At 41.4% G+C, this 17,179-nt stretch overlaps 1 protein-coding gene across 1 annotated transcript in view; it reads right to left on the bottom strand.

Annotated features, from left to right (window-relative positions):
* antxr2a (ANTXR cell adhesion molecule 2a) overlaps positions 1 to 17,179 on the bottom strand; it is a 221,851-nt gene that overhangs the window by 73,115 nt on the left and 131,557 nt on the right. Inside the window, 3 exon segments of the mRNA XM_059988717.1 lie at positions 7,677 to 7,757; positions 8,171 to 8,335; positions 16,750 to 16,845. Of these exon segments, the coding sequence (XP_059844700.1) occupies positions 7,677 to 7,757; positions 8,171 to 8,335; positions 16,750 to 16,845 (342 nt within the window).

Below are 17,179 nucleotides of genomic sequence, written 5' to 3'. Positions count from 1 at the left end.
TAAAGAATTATTCAAATCAAAGTTTAAATATTAGAATTTATTTTTCAAAAAGCTCTTAGAAACTAGTGAAAAGAACATAGTACCTTGTAGATTTTAAACTGCTACTATTTGGATTGCTCATCTGCTCAACACATCAGGCAACTTGGGATTGTTAACATCTTTGTGAAAAGATCATCCTCAATGCTTGTCAAGAGTCTGAACACAACAGGATTATTTTAGATGATTAAAGCTTTCAAATGAAACTTAAAATTAAGAAATGGAAAAGTACAACAGTCACCAGTTTATGTTGAATAAACCTTTCCCTGTGCTTTAGTGTTGTAGAATGCTTTATGTGTTATGTAATTTGTATGTCCTTTTGATAAACTTATTCCATCAGAACAGGAAGAACATCTTGTTTTTTATGTACATTATAAAGGCCTCTTGTGTCTGCTAATATCATGATGTAAGTGCACACAAAGAAAACACTTTCCCCGGAAGTATTTCTAACACATACAGTACCTCTTAGTCTTCAGTGGCTGATTAATTCTTTGCTCACTTATGAAAAGGCTCCACAACAAAAATGGTTAATACGTTATAATACTTTACTTCAAAATTGTTGGGGTGGGCCAAAGACATGTTAATAAAGAGATTTTTATTAATGGGAAATCTGGTCATATAATAGTATGTCCCTTCAGGTCTTGTGTCACTGTCATTTCTATTAGACCTTTCCTATGTCATATGGAATCAGGAGGGATGCATCCAGAGGGAGAGGTTTTTACTCATGAACTACAACTGAAAGACAAAATGTAACATTCTTTTATTTGACAGGATCTAGAGTATTTTGGACAAAACTGGCACCCAAGGTGATATAAACAAACATGAGGTGTTAAGTCTTACATTTTAAATTATATATTTTTGACTCACTCACCAGTAGTGTGAAGTTTTATATTAAACTCAGCAAGCAGTCGTTTCACAAGTAGGAGTTTGTAAGTAGGAGTTTCAAAACCAAATATTTTGTAAATAACTTGACACTTTATTTGAATGAAGTGTTTCAGTACCAGAATAAATAATGAGCATGGGTAGTTATATTGCATTCATCACCATCAAGGCAGTAACTACCCAAATTACAAGTACTTGATGAGTTAGACCTGCCAATTGGGTTTAAGCCACAGGCAGTTTTGAAAGAGTTTGCTTTGGCTTCAATTATATTAATCAATATAATCAGTTAGAAAAAATTTGAATTATGTTGTTTACTTAATATTGTAGCAAAGAGAGAAGGAAGAGACACTAGTCTTTAGTTGAGCTATTATATGTATAGCAGCTTTTAGAATAATTCATCACAACTCTCCAATTCTCTCATCACATTCTTTCACTCTATAATGCATCTAAACTACATCCATAAACTATTCTTCACCTGACATGCAGAAGGATAAGCAGATGCCACCATCCTTTGATAAAGGAAACTAGACAAGGGGCACACATACTAACAGTCAACTAGATTAGGGTTGTTAAGGGTGCTAGAAAATGTATGTCTTTTTTATATTATGGATTAAACAATATTTTAATACAGCGGTGGTTATGTTTCCTGATAGATTTAACTAAATGACACAAGAAGATCTTCAGCAGAATTAGATTTTTGTCCCTTTATAGGGATTTGTCATTATGCTAAATCCACAAACAACAGTTGTTCAATGTCATCTTGGCATTGAGATGCTTTGAAGCAAAATACAGGAAAGCATTAAATATGCTATACAACAATATGGTTTCAATCCACAGAGCTTTTTTATTGTAACACAGTGAAAACAGCATACTTTCACAGGAAAAGCCCCATTACCACAGAAAGCATTGCAACTTTACCGTTTAAATGAGGAAGTTAGCAATTTCACAAGAAATTAGTTAAAACATTCTGCAGCATAAACAAAAAAAGATCTGCAGATGCTAGAAATCCAAAGCAACACACACAAAATGCTGGAGGAATGCAGCAGACCAGGCAACATCTACGGAAAAGGGTAAACAGCTGACATTTCTGGCCAAGACACTTCTTCAGGACACAGTAGCTCTTTTATTTTATAAAGGCAGCTACTCCAATATTTGAAAAAGGAGTTAAAATGTGATTTTGTAAAGATCACTCTTTCTTTCTTTCTTTCTTTCTTTCTTTCTTTTCTTCCTTTCTTTCTTTTTTTTTCTATAGGGATACTAGGGGGGAGGGCTTAAGGGGAGGGGGGATGGGTAATATACATTTTTTTTCTCTACTTTTATTTTGTAACTACTTGAAATACAATTTAAAAAGTTTTAAAAAAAAAATGTAAATTATATCTTTGGAAACGTAAAATCCTAAGGAAAGCTGTATGCGCTGCAATGAAGATATGCTGACAGATTATTAAAATTACTTTTATTTTCTGTATTTAAAACAAAATTGGTGGACAAATCTTTTGCCTAAGTAGGTCCTTTCTACCTGTAGGTCCGGAACAGAAAGGGTTATTACCACCACAGCTTATCTAAAGCAGATACAATATCAGTGGCTTTCCACTCTGGTTTGCAGCACCCAGCCAACAGTAAAATTATGTCAGGTACTATTTATCGATTACAGTTCAGCATTCAAAACCATCAGCCCTTCAGTGTTAATCATCATGTTTCAAACCCTGGGCCTCTGTACCTCCCACTGCAACTTGACTCTTGACCTCCTCATAGGGAGTCAACAATCTGTGCAGATCAGTAATATCTCCCTCTCACTGATACATGTTTACTCCGCAGTTCTACCTCTCTACACTCATGCTCGTGTGGCCAAGCAGAGGTCAAATGACATCTCTAGGGAGATGATATTAGATTGGCTGGTTGAGTGATGTCACGACAAGCTTGAATTGACTGTGGACTTCAGGAGAACACATAGCAGTCTTCACTGAGTGGTCAGTAGCAGAAAGGGTAAACAACTGCAAGTACCTTGGCTCAACATCTCAGAAGATCTCTCCTGTGGCCAACACACTGATACATTCATAAATAAAGCATACCAATGGCTTTACTTCATTAGAAGGGTGAGAAAATTTGACCATTGTAATTTCTGTTGCTATATGGTGGAGAGCATTACGATAAATTGGATCACAGCCTGGCATGGAGTCTCTGATGCACAGAATTGCATGAAGCTGCAGAAGGTTGTAGGCTCAGCCAGTTCCATCACCAGTATAATTCTCCTCACTATCGAAGATATGTACTCGAAAAAGTGGCATCCATCACTAAGGAGCCTCACCATCTAGGACATGCGCTCTCCTCCGGGAGGAGGTACAAGGGCCTAAAGACCCACAATCTGAAACCCGCAACAGAATGCCAGCCACGAAAGATACCCTCTCCTAGGTGAGCTGCCACTGTCCGTAACAGCAGGGGACATAAGAAGGACTCTGCAGAGAGTCAGCCCATGTAAGGTGTCTGGTCCGGACAATATCCCAGGCCAAGTAGTCAGGAGATGTGCACACTAGCTCACCGATGTCTTCACAAACACCTTCAACACTTCACTCATCCGGCTGCTGACTCCACATGCGTCGAATCTACCACCATCATCCCTGTATCAAAGAACTCTACACCTTCTGAACAAAGCGACTACTAATCAGTGGCACTAACACCAATAAGCATGAAGTGCTTTGAATAGCTGGTGATGGAACATCAAAAACTCCATCCCTGCCACACTGGACACTCACCGACAGAACCAGCGTACAGCAGATGCCATGGCATCTCTCGTGCCCCTACCCTACCCCGATACACCTAGAAAACAAGGACAGTTATGTCAGAATGCTCTTTCTGGATCTCATTTCAGCATTCTACACTATTGTCCCACACACCTTGGTGAACAAATTCCTACTCCTCGGTCTAAACGTACCAGTGTGTAACAGTGTGTTGGATTTCCTAACCAACAGACCTCAGATAGTCAGGATACACAACCCCTCCTCCCTCCCCATCATCTACAACACAGGAGCCTCCCAGGGCAGTGTGCTGGGCCCACTGCAGTACACCCTGCTCACACATGACCGCATGGCCAAAACCCGAGTAATCACATTGTCAAGTTTACCAATGGCACGACAGCGGTGGGGCTCATCACCAACAGCGATGAGACAGGAAGAAGAAATGCTCAAAGACTGTTGCCAGGCAAATAAGATGGTATTTGACCAGGAGAACTTGCAGTACTCACACCCCTGCCTTTACATCAGGGGCAACTGGGAGTGTGCATCTCACACAACCTCTCCTGTTCCAGAAGACATCCCACACAGCCAGGAAAGCTCAGCAATGCCTCTACTTTGCGAGGAGGCTGAAGACAGCTGGACTGTGCATATCTATGCTCATGTTTTCCCACAGATGTGCAGCAGAGAGCAGGCCAACATGTGACATCACTGCAGGGTACGGCAACTGTACTGCAGCAGACAGGAAGGCTCAACAAAAACAATCAACACATCACTGGCACCAGCCTACCTGCCATCAAAGAGAAATAAACAGAAAGATGCCACAAAAGGGCCAGTAACATCATCTCAGCCACCCTGCTCAAGGACTCCCATCAAGGAGAAGGCATTCACACCATGACAGTTACTTTCCCCAATCAGTAAGGCTGATCAATCCTTCCACCCACTAACAAAGCTCTCTACATCCCCCCCACCACCACTACTATATCATCTCCTGTCAGGCACCTTAATTACACACACTCCTGTGCTTAGCATCACTTTACAGACATACAATCAATAATTGCACAATATATATACAGTATTATCTTATGCTTATTATGTTTAATAATACTTATTATACTTATTATGTTTTTTTCATTATTGTGTTCTTGATAAAGGATCCAGTGATTTCCTGGTGTAGACAACACAGAAACTGGTTGTGGACTACAGGAGGAATGGAAGTATCACACAAGGTATGGAAACACATTATTTTTGGCAAAACAGTGATAACCATTGTCTTATAGATAGTACAAAAATAGAGAAAGTACAAAAATATATCACCACCAAATATAATAATGGAATTATTACCTGGTCTATATATTTGAAGGTATTTGAAGACAATATATTTGAGAGTCAATCTTTGGGAACAATATTAGAGGTACTGTAATAGAGCCAAGATCTGGGTTTAGTTGGCAAAAGTATAATTTTTAAAAATGCCCTCTCAGCAGTATAATCCTTTCACTTGGTATATTGTAATGTAGTATCTGATTGTTTAATATTCATTCAGGCAGTGAAGAGATTGTAATAGGATTAAGGAGAACCCCAAGGAGTTCTATGCGTATGTGAAGATTAAGAGGATGATGAGAACGAAGGTGGGACTGCTAAAGGATAAAGAGGGCAACATGTGCCTGGAGGCAGAGGAGGTTGGGGAGGTCCTAAATGAATACTTTGCTTCAGTATTCACAAGTGAAAAGGATCTTGATCAGGATGAGGTCGAAGTTGAGCAGGCCTGTGTGCTGTACAATGTGGAGATTAAGGAAGAAGAAGAAGTGCTGGATCTTCTTAAAAACATTAAGACTGATAAATCCCCAGGGCTGGATATGATACACCCCAGGTTGTTGTGGGAATTGAGAGAAGAGATCGCAGGACCATTAGCTATGATCTTTGAATCCCCTTTGGCTGCAGGGGAAGTGCCGGAGGACTGGAGAATGGCAAATGTAGTTCCCTTGTTTAAAAAAGGTAAGAGGGCTAAACCTGGGAACTATAGACCAGTGAGTCTTACGTCAGTGGTCTGCAAACTATTGGAAAGGGATTCTTAAGGATAGGATCTACGAGCATTTGGAGAAGTACAGTCTGCTCATGGATAGTCAACATGGCTTTGTGAAGGGAAGATCGTGCCTCACGAGCCTGATTGAGTTTTTTGAAGAGGTAACAAAAGAAATTGATGAGGGTAGGGCAGTGGATGTGGTCTACATGGACTTTAGCAAAGCATTTGACAAGGTCCCTCATGACAGACTCATCCAGAAAGTCATGAGGCATGGGATAAGTGAAACTTTGGCTGCTTGGATAGAAAATTGGCTTAAAAGAAGAAAGCAGAGGGTAGTTGTGGAAGGAAAATATTCTGCCTGGAGACCGGTGACTAGTAGAGTGACCCCTGCTTTTTGTGATTTTTATAAATGACCTGGAAGTAGAGGCGGAAGGATGGGTGAGTAAGTTTGCGGATGACACGAAGATTGGAGGAGTTGTGGTTGGAGTTGTCGAAGGTTACAAGAGGATATAGACAGGCTGCAGAGTTGGGCAGAAAAATGGCAGATGGAGTTCAATCCGGACAAGTGTGAGGTGATGCATTTTGGAAGGACAAACCAGAAGACTGAGTACGGGATTAATTGTCAGTAACTTAAGAGTGTGGATGAACAAGGGGACCTTGGGATTCAAATCCATACATCCCTCAAGGTCGCTGCACAGGTTGATAGGGTAGTTAAGAAGGCCTATGGGTTGCTAGGCTTCATTAACGGGGGGATTGAGTTCAAGAGCAGAGAGGTCATGTTGCAACTCTACAAATCTCTGGTGAAACCGCACTTAGAGTATTGTGTTCAATTCTGGTCACCTCATTATAGGAAGGATGTGGAAGCTATGGAGAGGGTGCAGAGGAGATTTACCAGGATGTTGCCTGGTTTGGAGAACAAGTCATATGAAGCAAGGTTAGCAGAGCTGGGACTTTTCTCTTTGGAGCATAGAAGAATGAGAGGTGACTTGATAGAGGTCTACAAGATTATGAGAGGCATAGATAGGGTGGATAGTCAGTATCTGTTTCCCAGGGCACCAATAGCAAACACAAAAGGGTATATACACAAAATTAAGGGAGGGAAGTTTAGGGCAGACATAAGGGCAAGTCTTTTACACAAAGTGTTGTGAGTGCCTGGAATGACTTGCCAGGGATGGTGGTAAAGGCTAAAACATTAGGGGTATTTAAAAGCCTCTTGGACAGGCACATGGATGAAAGAAAAATGGAGGGTTATGGGGTAGTGTGGGTTTAGTACTTCTTTTTAAGGACTATATGGGTCAGCACAACATGGAGGGCTGAAGGGCCTGTACTGTGCTGTAGTGTTTTATGATTCTAATACTTTGATTTTCATACACACCCCGTTTTTCTTTTTTTCCTTATGATAAATTCCACTAAACTCCTGCCATTACTAAGATGTGATGCAGCCAGAGCCAAACTTGAATTTTTGGCTTCATATAAACACAATTCAAGTAAAACTGTAGACTACCTTTGCTGTTTAGATGGTAGTTAATTAACAAGGCAAGGTAGGGCAAATATATATTTCAAACACACCAAAGCATAACATGTGCCTTTGTAACAATATAGGTAAGTACTTTTCCATTGCACTGTATACGGAAATCTACTTAACACTTACCAGGGGACGGACTAAAAGCCTGCCAAACCTGAAAAGTGACCCATTTTTTTAAGTTCTTAAAATTTGGCATAGCTTGATGCAATATTGTTTTCAAAGAATAATCACAAAAGTTGGTTCTTGACTTATTTTAATGTTTTATGCAATCCTGAGCGAAGTGTTGATAAACATTTATATAATTTCAGAAGACATCGATATCAAAAGGACCACTCTAGAAGTTGACTTAAACAAATCAATTGGCTTAAATAAAATATAAATAGAAGTAAAGCAACAAATAGTATTGCATACTTTTATTCTATTTTATCTTCACTTTTCTTTGAAATGAACATTCCTGTCTCCCTAAAAAGAATTTGATCAGTACCTCATCGCCATTTTGCGGCCGCATCAAAGAAACTCGATCGTACTGCCGCCTCAACAGTGCCCACAACGCGTCAAGTCTGCCCTGTAATTTGAAAAGAAGCCAGAACACTAAAACAAAATGAGGCTTGGTTGATTTATTCTGGTTCAAAAAGCAACGTGTTCCAATGCTCCAAAGCTATCTAACTTGAAAGCTCACATTAATAACGTTTTTACGCAGATAAAAGCTGTATTTTGCCCTAATGCTTACTCTTCCTTTCACTAATCCATGGTACAAATATTATCAGAAACATCTATATCCCAATTTTCTTGTTGCTTAAACTCATAACCTTGTCTTGCATTGAAGATTAATGTTATTTTAGACATTGTCAAGAGGATAAATGAATATATACCTAGGAACTCAAGTCATGAAACTCAATGCATTTGATCTTCGAATTCTTAGTAATTTTATAATACCTAAGTGCAATATAGTTTATTATGAAATGGAACTTGAATTACCTTTATAGGATCATACCACTTCTGTGAAGTTGGAGCTGAAGGAGGAGGTTTGGGTGACCTTGGAGAAAGAAGTTCCTCTTCATATCCTGGGCTTGTAATAACTGCATTTTTGGCCTTTTCTAACCTTGCTCCTTCCTCAGTAGATCCCTTATCTCCCCATTTGACCTAGCAGGAACAAAAGCAGTAACAATCAATCAGCAATGTCAAATGTATTTGAGGAAACAATACAGAAAATGATAACTGCACACAGTGACATAACTGAATTGCTGGGAAGCAATGAAATTAATCAGAAAGTAGATATTGTCATTCAAAAGTACAACTACTTAAAGGGTGTTTACACAGAACTTAATATTAACAAATGCAAATGAGTGCTACATCATGTACTTCTATTAGTAACCCTTAGAATTCATTATTAGAGATGTTGGTAAACATGTACTTAACTTAAAACCAAAGTTAAATTTTTAACAAACTTTTGGGAAAAGTCAAGATAAATACCTAAGTTAAGATCTCTCCCAATATATAAAAGAATGAAATGGATAAAGATACCAAATAAGAAATGGTAAACAGCAACAATGCTACTTATTTATGCCCTGGGGCAGAGTCATTCCTATATAACGGGAGAGCAAAATGTTTGGTACAAACTCTGATTTCAGACATTCCTAGACAGAAACTTGCACTTTAGAGCTGAGTAATCAGTTTACAATCCTAATCTCAATGTCCCTGTCAAAGCCTTGTCTACAAGGAGCAGAGCTTGTGAACTTGATAAAGAATACCGTTATCAGTCTTCACCTCTGCACCATCCCATCAAGCTACTCACATACAAAATACAATACCAGGGGTGATTGATAAGTTCTTGGCCTAAGGTAGGAGTCAATTTTAGAAAATCTAGCACATTTATTTTTCAACATAGCCCCCTCCTACATTTACACACTTAGTCCAGTGGTTGTGGAACATACAGATCTTGGACCTCCAGAAAGTGTCCACAGCAGGGTGATTGATAATTTTGTGGTCTAAGGTAGAACGAGATGAGTTAAGCCTTTCTGGAGATCCAAGATCCGTATGCTCCACGACTGCTGGACTAAGTGTGTAAATGTAGGAGGGGACTATGTTGAAAAATAAATGTGCTAGGTTTTCTAAAATTGACTTCTTCTACCTTAGGCCACAAACTTATCAATCACCCCTTGTCTCTATTATGAAACTAAAACCATGATTGAGAAGGTACCAATATAAATTTCTTGTCTAGTCCTTCCTAGTACGTATGAAAAAGTATACTACCCCAAGAATGGACAATCAGAGCTGGTAATCAAAGGTCAGGCCCATTGACTTTGCCCTTCCAGCAGCAAATGGCCCAAGGTTTTCTATTATACTAACGCATCATAAAAGTATGAGGGCTAACATACAGTTTTTGTTCATCCTCCCCCTATCTCTTTAATGACCTCTCTTCAAATTCCAAATTTTCTTCTCTCTTTATGATGGATTGGTACATTCAAAACCATAATTCAAAATATATCGGTCACATTATTGATAATTCTTCTCTTACTTGATTTCCTCCTTACTCCTCAAATTATTTACACTCCCTGTTCCGCCCTTCAGGCAACTGATTATGTTTTTTTCCTCCTCTGTGATTAAGCACATCCAGTTTTTATATTGAAACAATCAGTGCTAGGTTATTTCCTGTGCAGTCAGGAAGTAGGAAGTAGGAAAGCACGCTGGCTGGCAGGAGACCAAATGTTTATGTCAGGAGCTAAAAAAGATTCTACCTAAAACCAACCTGTTCTTTCCCCAGTAGAAGGATTGCTTGTAAGTTGATGTTATATTGTTTAGAAGTTAAGCAAAAGGATAAGATTTTGCTGAAATATAATGTTATTTTTCAGTTTATTAGACACTAACCTAGATGTTAATCATTTACACATACTATTTATCTGTAGTACTACAATATCTACCTGCAGGAAACCTAACCAGGTTCTTACATGGTGGGTGTACTTACTTGTGTGAATGGATCAAAGTGGCAATTGCACTGTGATTTTTCGCTTTTCAACTTCACTCCTTATTCACTGTGCCGCGCCATTGTGATTGCAATAAACCCAAGGAGCTAGGAGTCTATACCCTGACTCACATGTCATTTTTGACTGGAGTTCAGCTGACTGGTTAATGTTACCAAGCCCCAGCAAGGGCAGTACTCTCCCCATTATGACCGTTAAGTTCTCTTTCTCATTCAAGTTAACCCCATCTTCCAATTCATACTTATCTGAAGTAGAATGATGCACCATTACCAATATGGATATGTAATGTGCTCCACATTCTTATGGCACGAATGTACGTCAGAAGATATCATCCACCCAAATGCCTCTGATGTTAATATGGAATTCAAACCGACATCACGTTTGTAGTTCATGAAATAACCGAAGTGAACAGGATTGGAGCAACAGATGGCAAGCCACTGCTCATGTTTAGTTTTGCTGATAAATGGCATTTTAGAAACAGAAAAATGGAAACATGGGAAATCTGCAGCACAATACAGGCCCTTCAGCCCTCAATGCTATGCCAAACATGAACTTGCTTTAGAAATTACCTTGGGTTACCCATAGCCCTTTTCTATTTTTCTAAGCTTCATGTACCTATCCAGGAGTCTCTTAAAAAGCCCTATCATATCTGCCTCCACCATGGTCGCCAGCAGCCCATTCCATGCATTCACCACTCTCTGCGTAAAAAACTTACTCCGACATCTCCTCTGTACCTTCTTCCAAGCATCTTAAAACTGTGCCCTCTCATGCTGGCCATTTCAGCCCTGGGAAAAAGCCTCTGGCTATCCACACAATCAATGCCTTATACACCTCTATCAGGTCACCTCTCATCCTTCATCACTCCAAGCGAAAAGGCCGAGTTCACTCAATCTATTCTCATAAGGTATGCTCCCCAATCCAGGCAACATCCTTGTAAATCTCCTCTGCACCCTTTCTATAGTTTCCACATCCTTCCTCTAGTGAGGTGACCAGAACTGAGCACAGTACTCCAAGTGGGGTCTGACAGGAGTCCTATATAGCTGTAATATTACCTCTTGACTCTTGAACTCGATCCCATGGCTGATGAAGGCCAATGCATGGTATGACTTCTTAACCAGAGTCAACCTACGTAGTAGCTTTAAGTGTCCTATGGCCTCGGACCCCAACATCCCTCTGATCTTCCACACTGCCAAGAGTCTTACCTTAATACAGTATTCTGCCATCAAATTTGGCCTACCAAAATGAACCACCTCACACTTATTTAGGTTGAACTCCATCTGCCACTTCTCAGCCCAGTTTTGCATCCTATCAGTGATCCGCTGTAACCTCTGACAGCCCTCCACACTATCCAGAACACCCCCAACCTTTGTGTCATCAGCAAAATTACTAACACATCCTACCACTTCCTCATTTGGGTCATTTCTCAAAATCACGAACAGTAACGGTCCCAGAACAGATCTCTGAAGCACACTGCTGGTCACCGACCTCCATGCAGAATATGACCTGTCTAAAACCACTCTTTGCCTTCTGTGGGCAAGCCAGTTCTGGATCCACAAAGCAAGGTCTCCTTGGATTCCATGCCTCCTCACTTTCTCAATAAGCCTTGCATGGAGTACTTTATCAAATGCCTCGCTGAAATCCATATACACTAATATACTGCTCTATCTACAACAATGTGTTTCGTCAGTGTACGATGTGCTTCCAAGCCCATCAAACCTGCACACATGGGGCAAAGCAGAGTCATCAGCGTGCCCACTGTGTTCCAAGCGAGGATCCCTGGAGCACATCCTCAGTGGCTGCACAAGGGCACTGGGTGAGGGACGGTACCGATGGAGGCATGATCAGGTCCCGAAGACCATCGCCGAAGCCATCAGTGTAGGAGTGGATTGGGTGAAACGGTCCCGACCCTCCAAGCAGACCATTGCCTTTGTCAGAGCTGGGGAGCAGCCAGTACCCGCCAAAAGAACATCTGCAGGTATCTTGACCTTTGAAAGGGACCGGCAGCTGTTGGTGGACTTCGAACGGCAGCTGAAATTCCCCAACCATATCGCAGCCACCAGCCGGTGACCAGACATTGTCCTTGTGTCTGAGTCTACCAAGTAGGTGGTGATGCTGGAGCTGACGGTCCCATGGGAAGATCGCTTGGAAGAGGCCTTCGAAAGGAAGCTATCGAAGTACGCAGGACTGGTCAGCAACTGCAAGCAGGCTGGATGGAGAGCGAGGTGTCTCCCAGTGGAAGTTGGTTGTAGGGAATTCACAGCCCGTTCCTTAGCCAGAGCCTTCAGCAATTTGGACAGTGAGGGAGAGAGGGAGAGAGGAAGAGGAGAGCCATCCGCAGTACCACCGATGCGGCAGAGAGGGCCTCAAGGTGGCTGTGGCTCAAGAGAGGGGAGCCATGGAGTCATGTGTAGCTAGCCATCTGGACACAAGCTGGGGTCTGATCAGCCCTGGCTGGGTCACCAGGAGAAGGGTGTATGATGTTGAAAGACCTGAAACACCCGATGATTCCAGGAACATCACTGATGACGTGTCCAGAAGCATCAGTAGATGTATGCACACAGCAGTCACATCCTCAAAAAATTCAGTCAGGCTCATTAGGCCTTTGACAAAACCATGCTGACTATTCCTAATCATATTATGCCTCTCCAAATGTTCATAAATACTTCCTGTCAGGATTTTTTCCATCAACTTACCAACCACTGAAGTAAGACTCACTGGTCTATAATTTCCTGGGCTATCTCTACTCCCTTTCTTGAATAAAGGAACAACATCTGCAACCCTCCAATCCTCCAAAACCTCTCATGTCCCCATTGATGATGTAAAGATCATCGCCAGAGGCTCAGCAATCTCCTCCCTCACCTGGGACATATCTCATTCGATCCTGGTGATTTATCCAACTTGATGTTTTCCAAAAGCTCCAGCACATCCTTTTTCTTAATGTCTATATGCTCAAGCTGTTCAGTCCGCTGTAAGTCATCCCTCCAATCACCAAGGTCCTTTTCAGTGAATACTGAAGCGAAGTATTCACTAAGTAACTCCGCTACTCCCCCGGTTCCATACACACTTTTCCACTGTCACACTTGATTGGTCCTATTCTCTCATGCCTTATTGTCTTATCCTCTTGCTCATAAGGACTTTAGGGACTTTTTATGCATAATGTGGCTCTGCTGCTTGCTGAGCTCATAACTTACGAGGCCATTTATGCGCTCACCCACCAGGAGTGGGGCACGGCTCCGTGTAGATAAGCATGACTGGGATTGGGAAGTGCAGTGTGATCAGCTACAGACTGACCTGAGAGACCAGCCCAAGAAATCGACAGGATAGTCATACGAATGACAAAGCAATACACACAGAATGCCAGAGGAACTCAGCAGGCCAGGCAGCATCGATGGAAAAGAGTACAGTTGATGTTTCAGGCCAAGACCCTTCATCGGAACTGGAGAAAAACATGAGATGTCAGAGCAAGGTGAAGGGACGGGTGGAAAAGTGCCAGGTGGTGATAGGTGTGTTACGAATCCCGTAACTGGAGAACCTACCAGCAAAGATAAAGAGGTCCGTTGAAGTCTGATGTCACTATTTTCAAACGTTTTTATTGATAAAGGGACACAATAGTAGGGTTAATACAAACATTCAGATAGTGCACATCGTCAACACTCAATCTAAAGCGCGGGTATAGTAATAATCATCATTAAGAAGTGAGCTCTGCTGGTGTCTAGGGGTTAATAGATTGTCCGTTGGAAATATAAAAGTCCCTCAAAGTCTGCAGGCCTCAGCCCTTTGAAAATCGCTGGGTTTTCTGTGGGGCAACCGAGAGAGAGAGATTGGGGGAGAAGAGAAAGAACTTGCCGAGTCTCGATGAATCTTCCGTGAAATCGGGGGAGCGTTGGTTTCCTCTCCCCGATGTTAGTTAAAAGCGGTTTTCTGTGATTCCAGCCACAGATTCCAATCCCGGAATCTAACGCACATGGCTTCCTTCAGAATGGCTTCCCGCTGCTGCGGGATCACTCTCTCGTGTCTTCTTGGTGCGTCTGAGGGGCTGTCCCCCTGAGACTCTCCTTTATACTTCCTCACGGGGTCGCAGGTGTCAATCAGGTTGGGATGATGCAATCTCTCTCTCAACCAGCCCACCTTGCCCAAGGGCTTTTCACGTGGTCTCCATGAGACAATAGTCACTGTTGTCTTTAATCTGTATCCCTGGTGGGACCTGCAATTTGGCACGTCTCTCTCTCTCTCTCCTACTGGGTCTACTGACCCCCCCCCCTTTCAATGGGTGCTCTTGCGATTCTCACAAAGGAGGGGGCTGGGATCATAACAGGTGACACCAGGAATCTGTTAGGAGAGGACAGAAAACCATGCAAGAAAGGGAAGGGGGAGGAAGACAAGAGGAAGGTGATGAGCAGCTAAGGAGATAGGTTGAGAGAGAAAAATGGAAATAGGGGAATGGTAAGGGGGGCAATCATTGGATGATTGAGAAATGGATGTTCATACCATCAGGTTGGAGGCTACCCAGAGGGAATATAAAGTATTGCTCCTCCAACCAGATTTAGCCCCAATCCCCCACCACAGCAACAGCACTAGATTCATTAATCAAGAGTTAGCTATTCAACCTTTACAGGGTGCTGGTTTATTTGCAAATACTGGTATGGGAAGTCACTTTCATTCATACAGACTTCACTGTTTTTAAAATGTACTACAGGCAGTCACCGGGTTACGAACGAGTTCCATTCCTGAGTTTGTCTTTAAGTCGGATTTGTGTGTAAGTCGAAAGAAGAACATCCGGTATTATTTAGCATCAGTTAGTCAAATGTTTGTCTTAGTATATAATATATATTTTACTTTTCTATGCAAATAAAACACTTAAGAAATGTATGTATTCCAATAATTAAATCACTGTGTTGCTTAATAATACAGTAGTTGTAGCTTTCGTCAGGGCAGGGCCTTCCACATGCTCCATTATTCTCACTTTATCCATTATCCTTTAAAATTGTTCCAATCGTTGACCGAATGTAGCCTAATGTTTCTCCAATAACCAATGACATTTCACCTCCTTTCAAACGCTTTGTGCTGTCTTTACGACAGTTATTTAGTTTATAATATTTTCGCTTAGTAATTCATTCAATAGTATTTTCTAGTTAGAATTAGAAGTGTTTAAAGTGTATTCATTGCATGTAAAATATATCGGCATGCGATGACGTCACATCCGGTTTCGCCGCGTCTTGTGGGAAAACACCGGTTTGAAATTAGCGCGAGGGTGGGGGCTTTCCACGAGGCTCACCTGAGCAGAAGCAGTTTTGCAGGCATGAGAAATCACAGTGAGAGCAACGCTGTAAGTTAATAGATAATCGATATATTGAACTAAGATGTTAATGCCGATCCTGTTAGAAGTAACGACGGTAGATAATGTTTATGCTTTCGTTAGTTAAAGAGTCGCGGATAGTTTGCATGGAAGTGTATTTAAAGTAGTCAATGGAGCAGGTAAACTCTCTCTGTATACTGCACCTTAGTGTAATGTAGTTATAGTCACCTTTGCAAGTATTTACACTTGAAATGTGATATTAAGGAAGGAACAAATACTGTATCAATCTTGTATTGTTTTATCAACAGTTTTCACCATATGTTAATGTGAAGAGTGAACAGTAAATGGTTAATCTTACTGCGATCTGGTTTGCATTGGCTGTGGTTTATCCGGACGTTAAATTCGGCGTTTTGTTACACCCGAAGGAGAACGTTACACGCTTTATTATTTCCATTTTATTTCAATTGCGATCGCTTCCCATCAACGGAACAGAAACACTGGGGGCGGCGGATCCCAACCTCCGCTGGCTCCCAAGGACCACCGCACTGAAATCCTCGGGTCCTAAAGTCCACCGCACTGAGACCAGTTAAATGGGACATGTGGGGACTGTGCTGGGTCTGTATGAATGAAAGCGACTTCCCATACCAGTATCTGATCCTCCTCAATATTCCGCGTGGGAATTTAAACAGGAGGTGGCAGTGGTTTTTTTTTACGAGATCGAGTTGCGAGCTCGACATCAACCTGTCGCGTTCGGGAGCGGTCTGTCACTGGATTGAACTTGGGAACCTCCGTTCTCAAGCCCAGAGCTGATCTCACTGATCCACCAGCCGGCCGGAAAAGGCTGGGGGGGTCGGGTCAGGGTGAATCTTGCTAAGAAAATTTTAAGCTAAATACAAAGTTACAACGTCAATGACTTAAAATGGCGGAAGGCGTCGTAATCTGACAAAATGGCGGACGGCGTTCTCCTTCCTTGGTTCGTAAGTACGAGTTGTTTGTAAGTCGGACATTTGTAACTCGAGGACTACCTGTTTGCCTCATTTAATTTATTTACATAGGTTAAAATTATGAGGTTTAGATTCAACTTCTATCATTCAATTACCACGTGTAGGAAGTACCTAAAAAAATGAAACCCATAATAAAATAAATCCTGACAAGAGTTTATATTTCAGTTCATCTGATCTTGTTACAGTCCAAGGCCCTTCCAGGAATTTCAAATCACTGTATGCAAGATATGTTTTCAATGTAAGTAAACAGCAATATGTAATAAATTTGTAAACTACCTCCATTCTTTTTATTCCACCAACACCTCTACCACCATAGTATGACGCATCAACAGTTGGCCACTTCTTCTTTCGCTCTGGATCAGGAATAATTTCCTGTATTAAATAGATTGATATAGCAAGTAATGATTCTGTTCGCATCAAATAACTGCACGCATAAATATTTACACAAATGATCTTACCGCTCTGTATTAAGCTTGTAATGATTGAAAAATATCACTGAAAGGGGTTACTTTTGAGTATTGGCAAAGAGTGGAATGCTAGACTGCACATCCCAACTAATTCCACAGAAGTTGAAAGGTAAACTTGAAGAGGATGCAGTAAGTGGCAAAGTTTTCACCTGTGACCAGCGTAAAATATTACCAATGAATATGAATTGTATGGTCCAGATCAGAATTATTTTATTCTTAACCATTGGTATAAACACAAT

The sequence above is a fragment of the Hypanus sabinus genome, chromosome 14 (assembly GCF_030144855.1).
Source record: "Hypanus sabinus isolate sHypSab1 chromosome 14, sHypSab1.hap1, whole genome shotgun sequence".
Lineage (NCBI taxonomy): Eukaryota > Metazoa > Chordata > Chondrichthyes > Myliobatiformes > Dasyatidae > Hypanus > Hypanus sabinus.
Note: the sequence above shows the minus strand (reverse complement) of the source record. Positions and strands in the feature narration are given on the sequence as shown.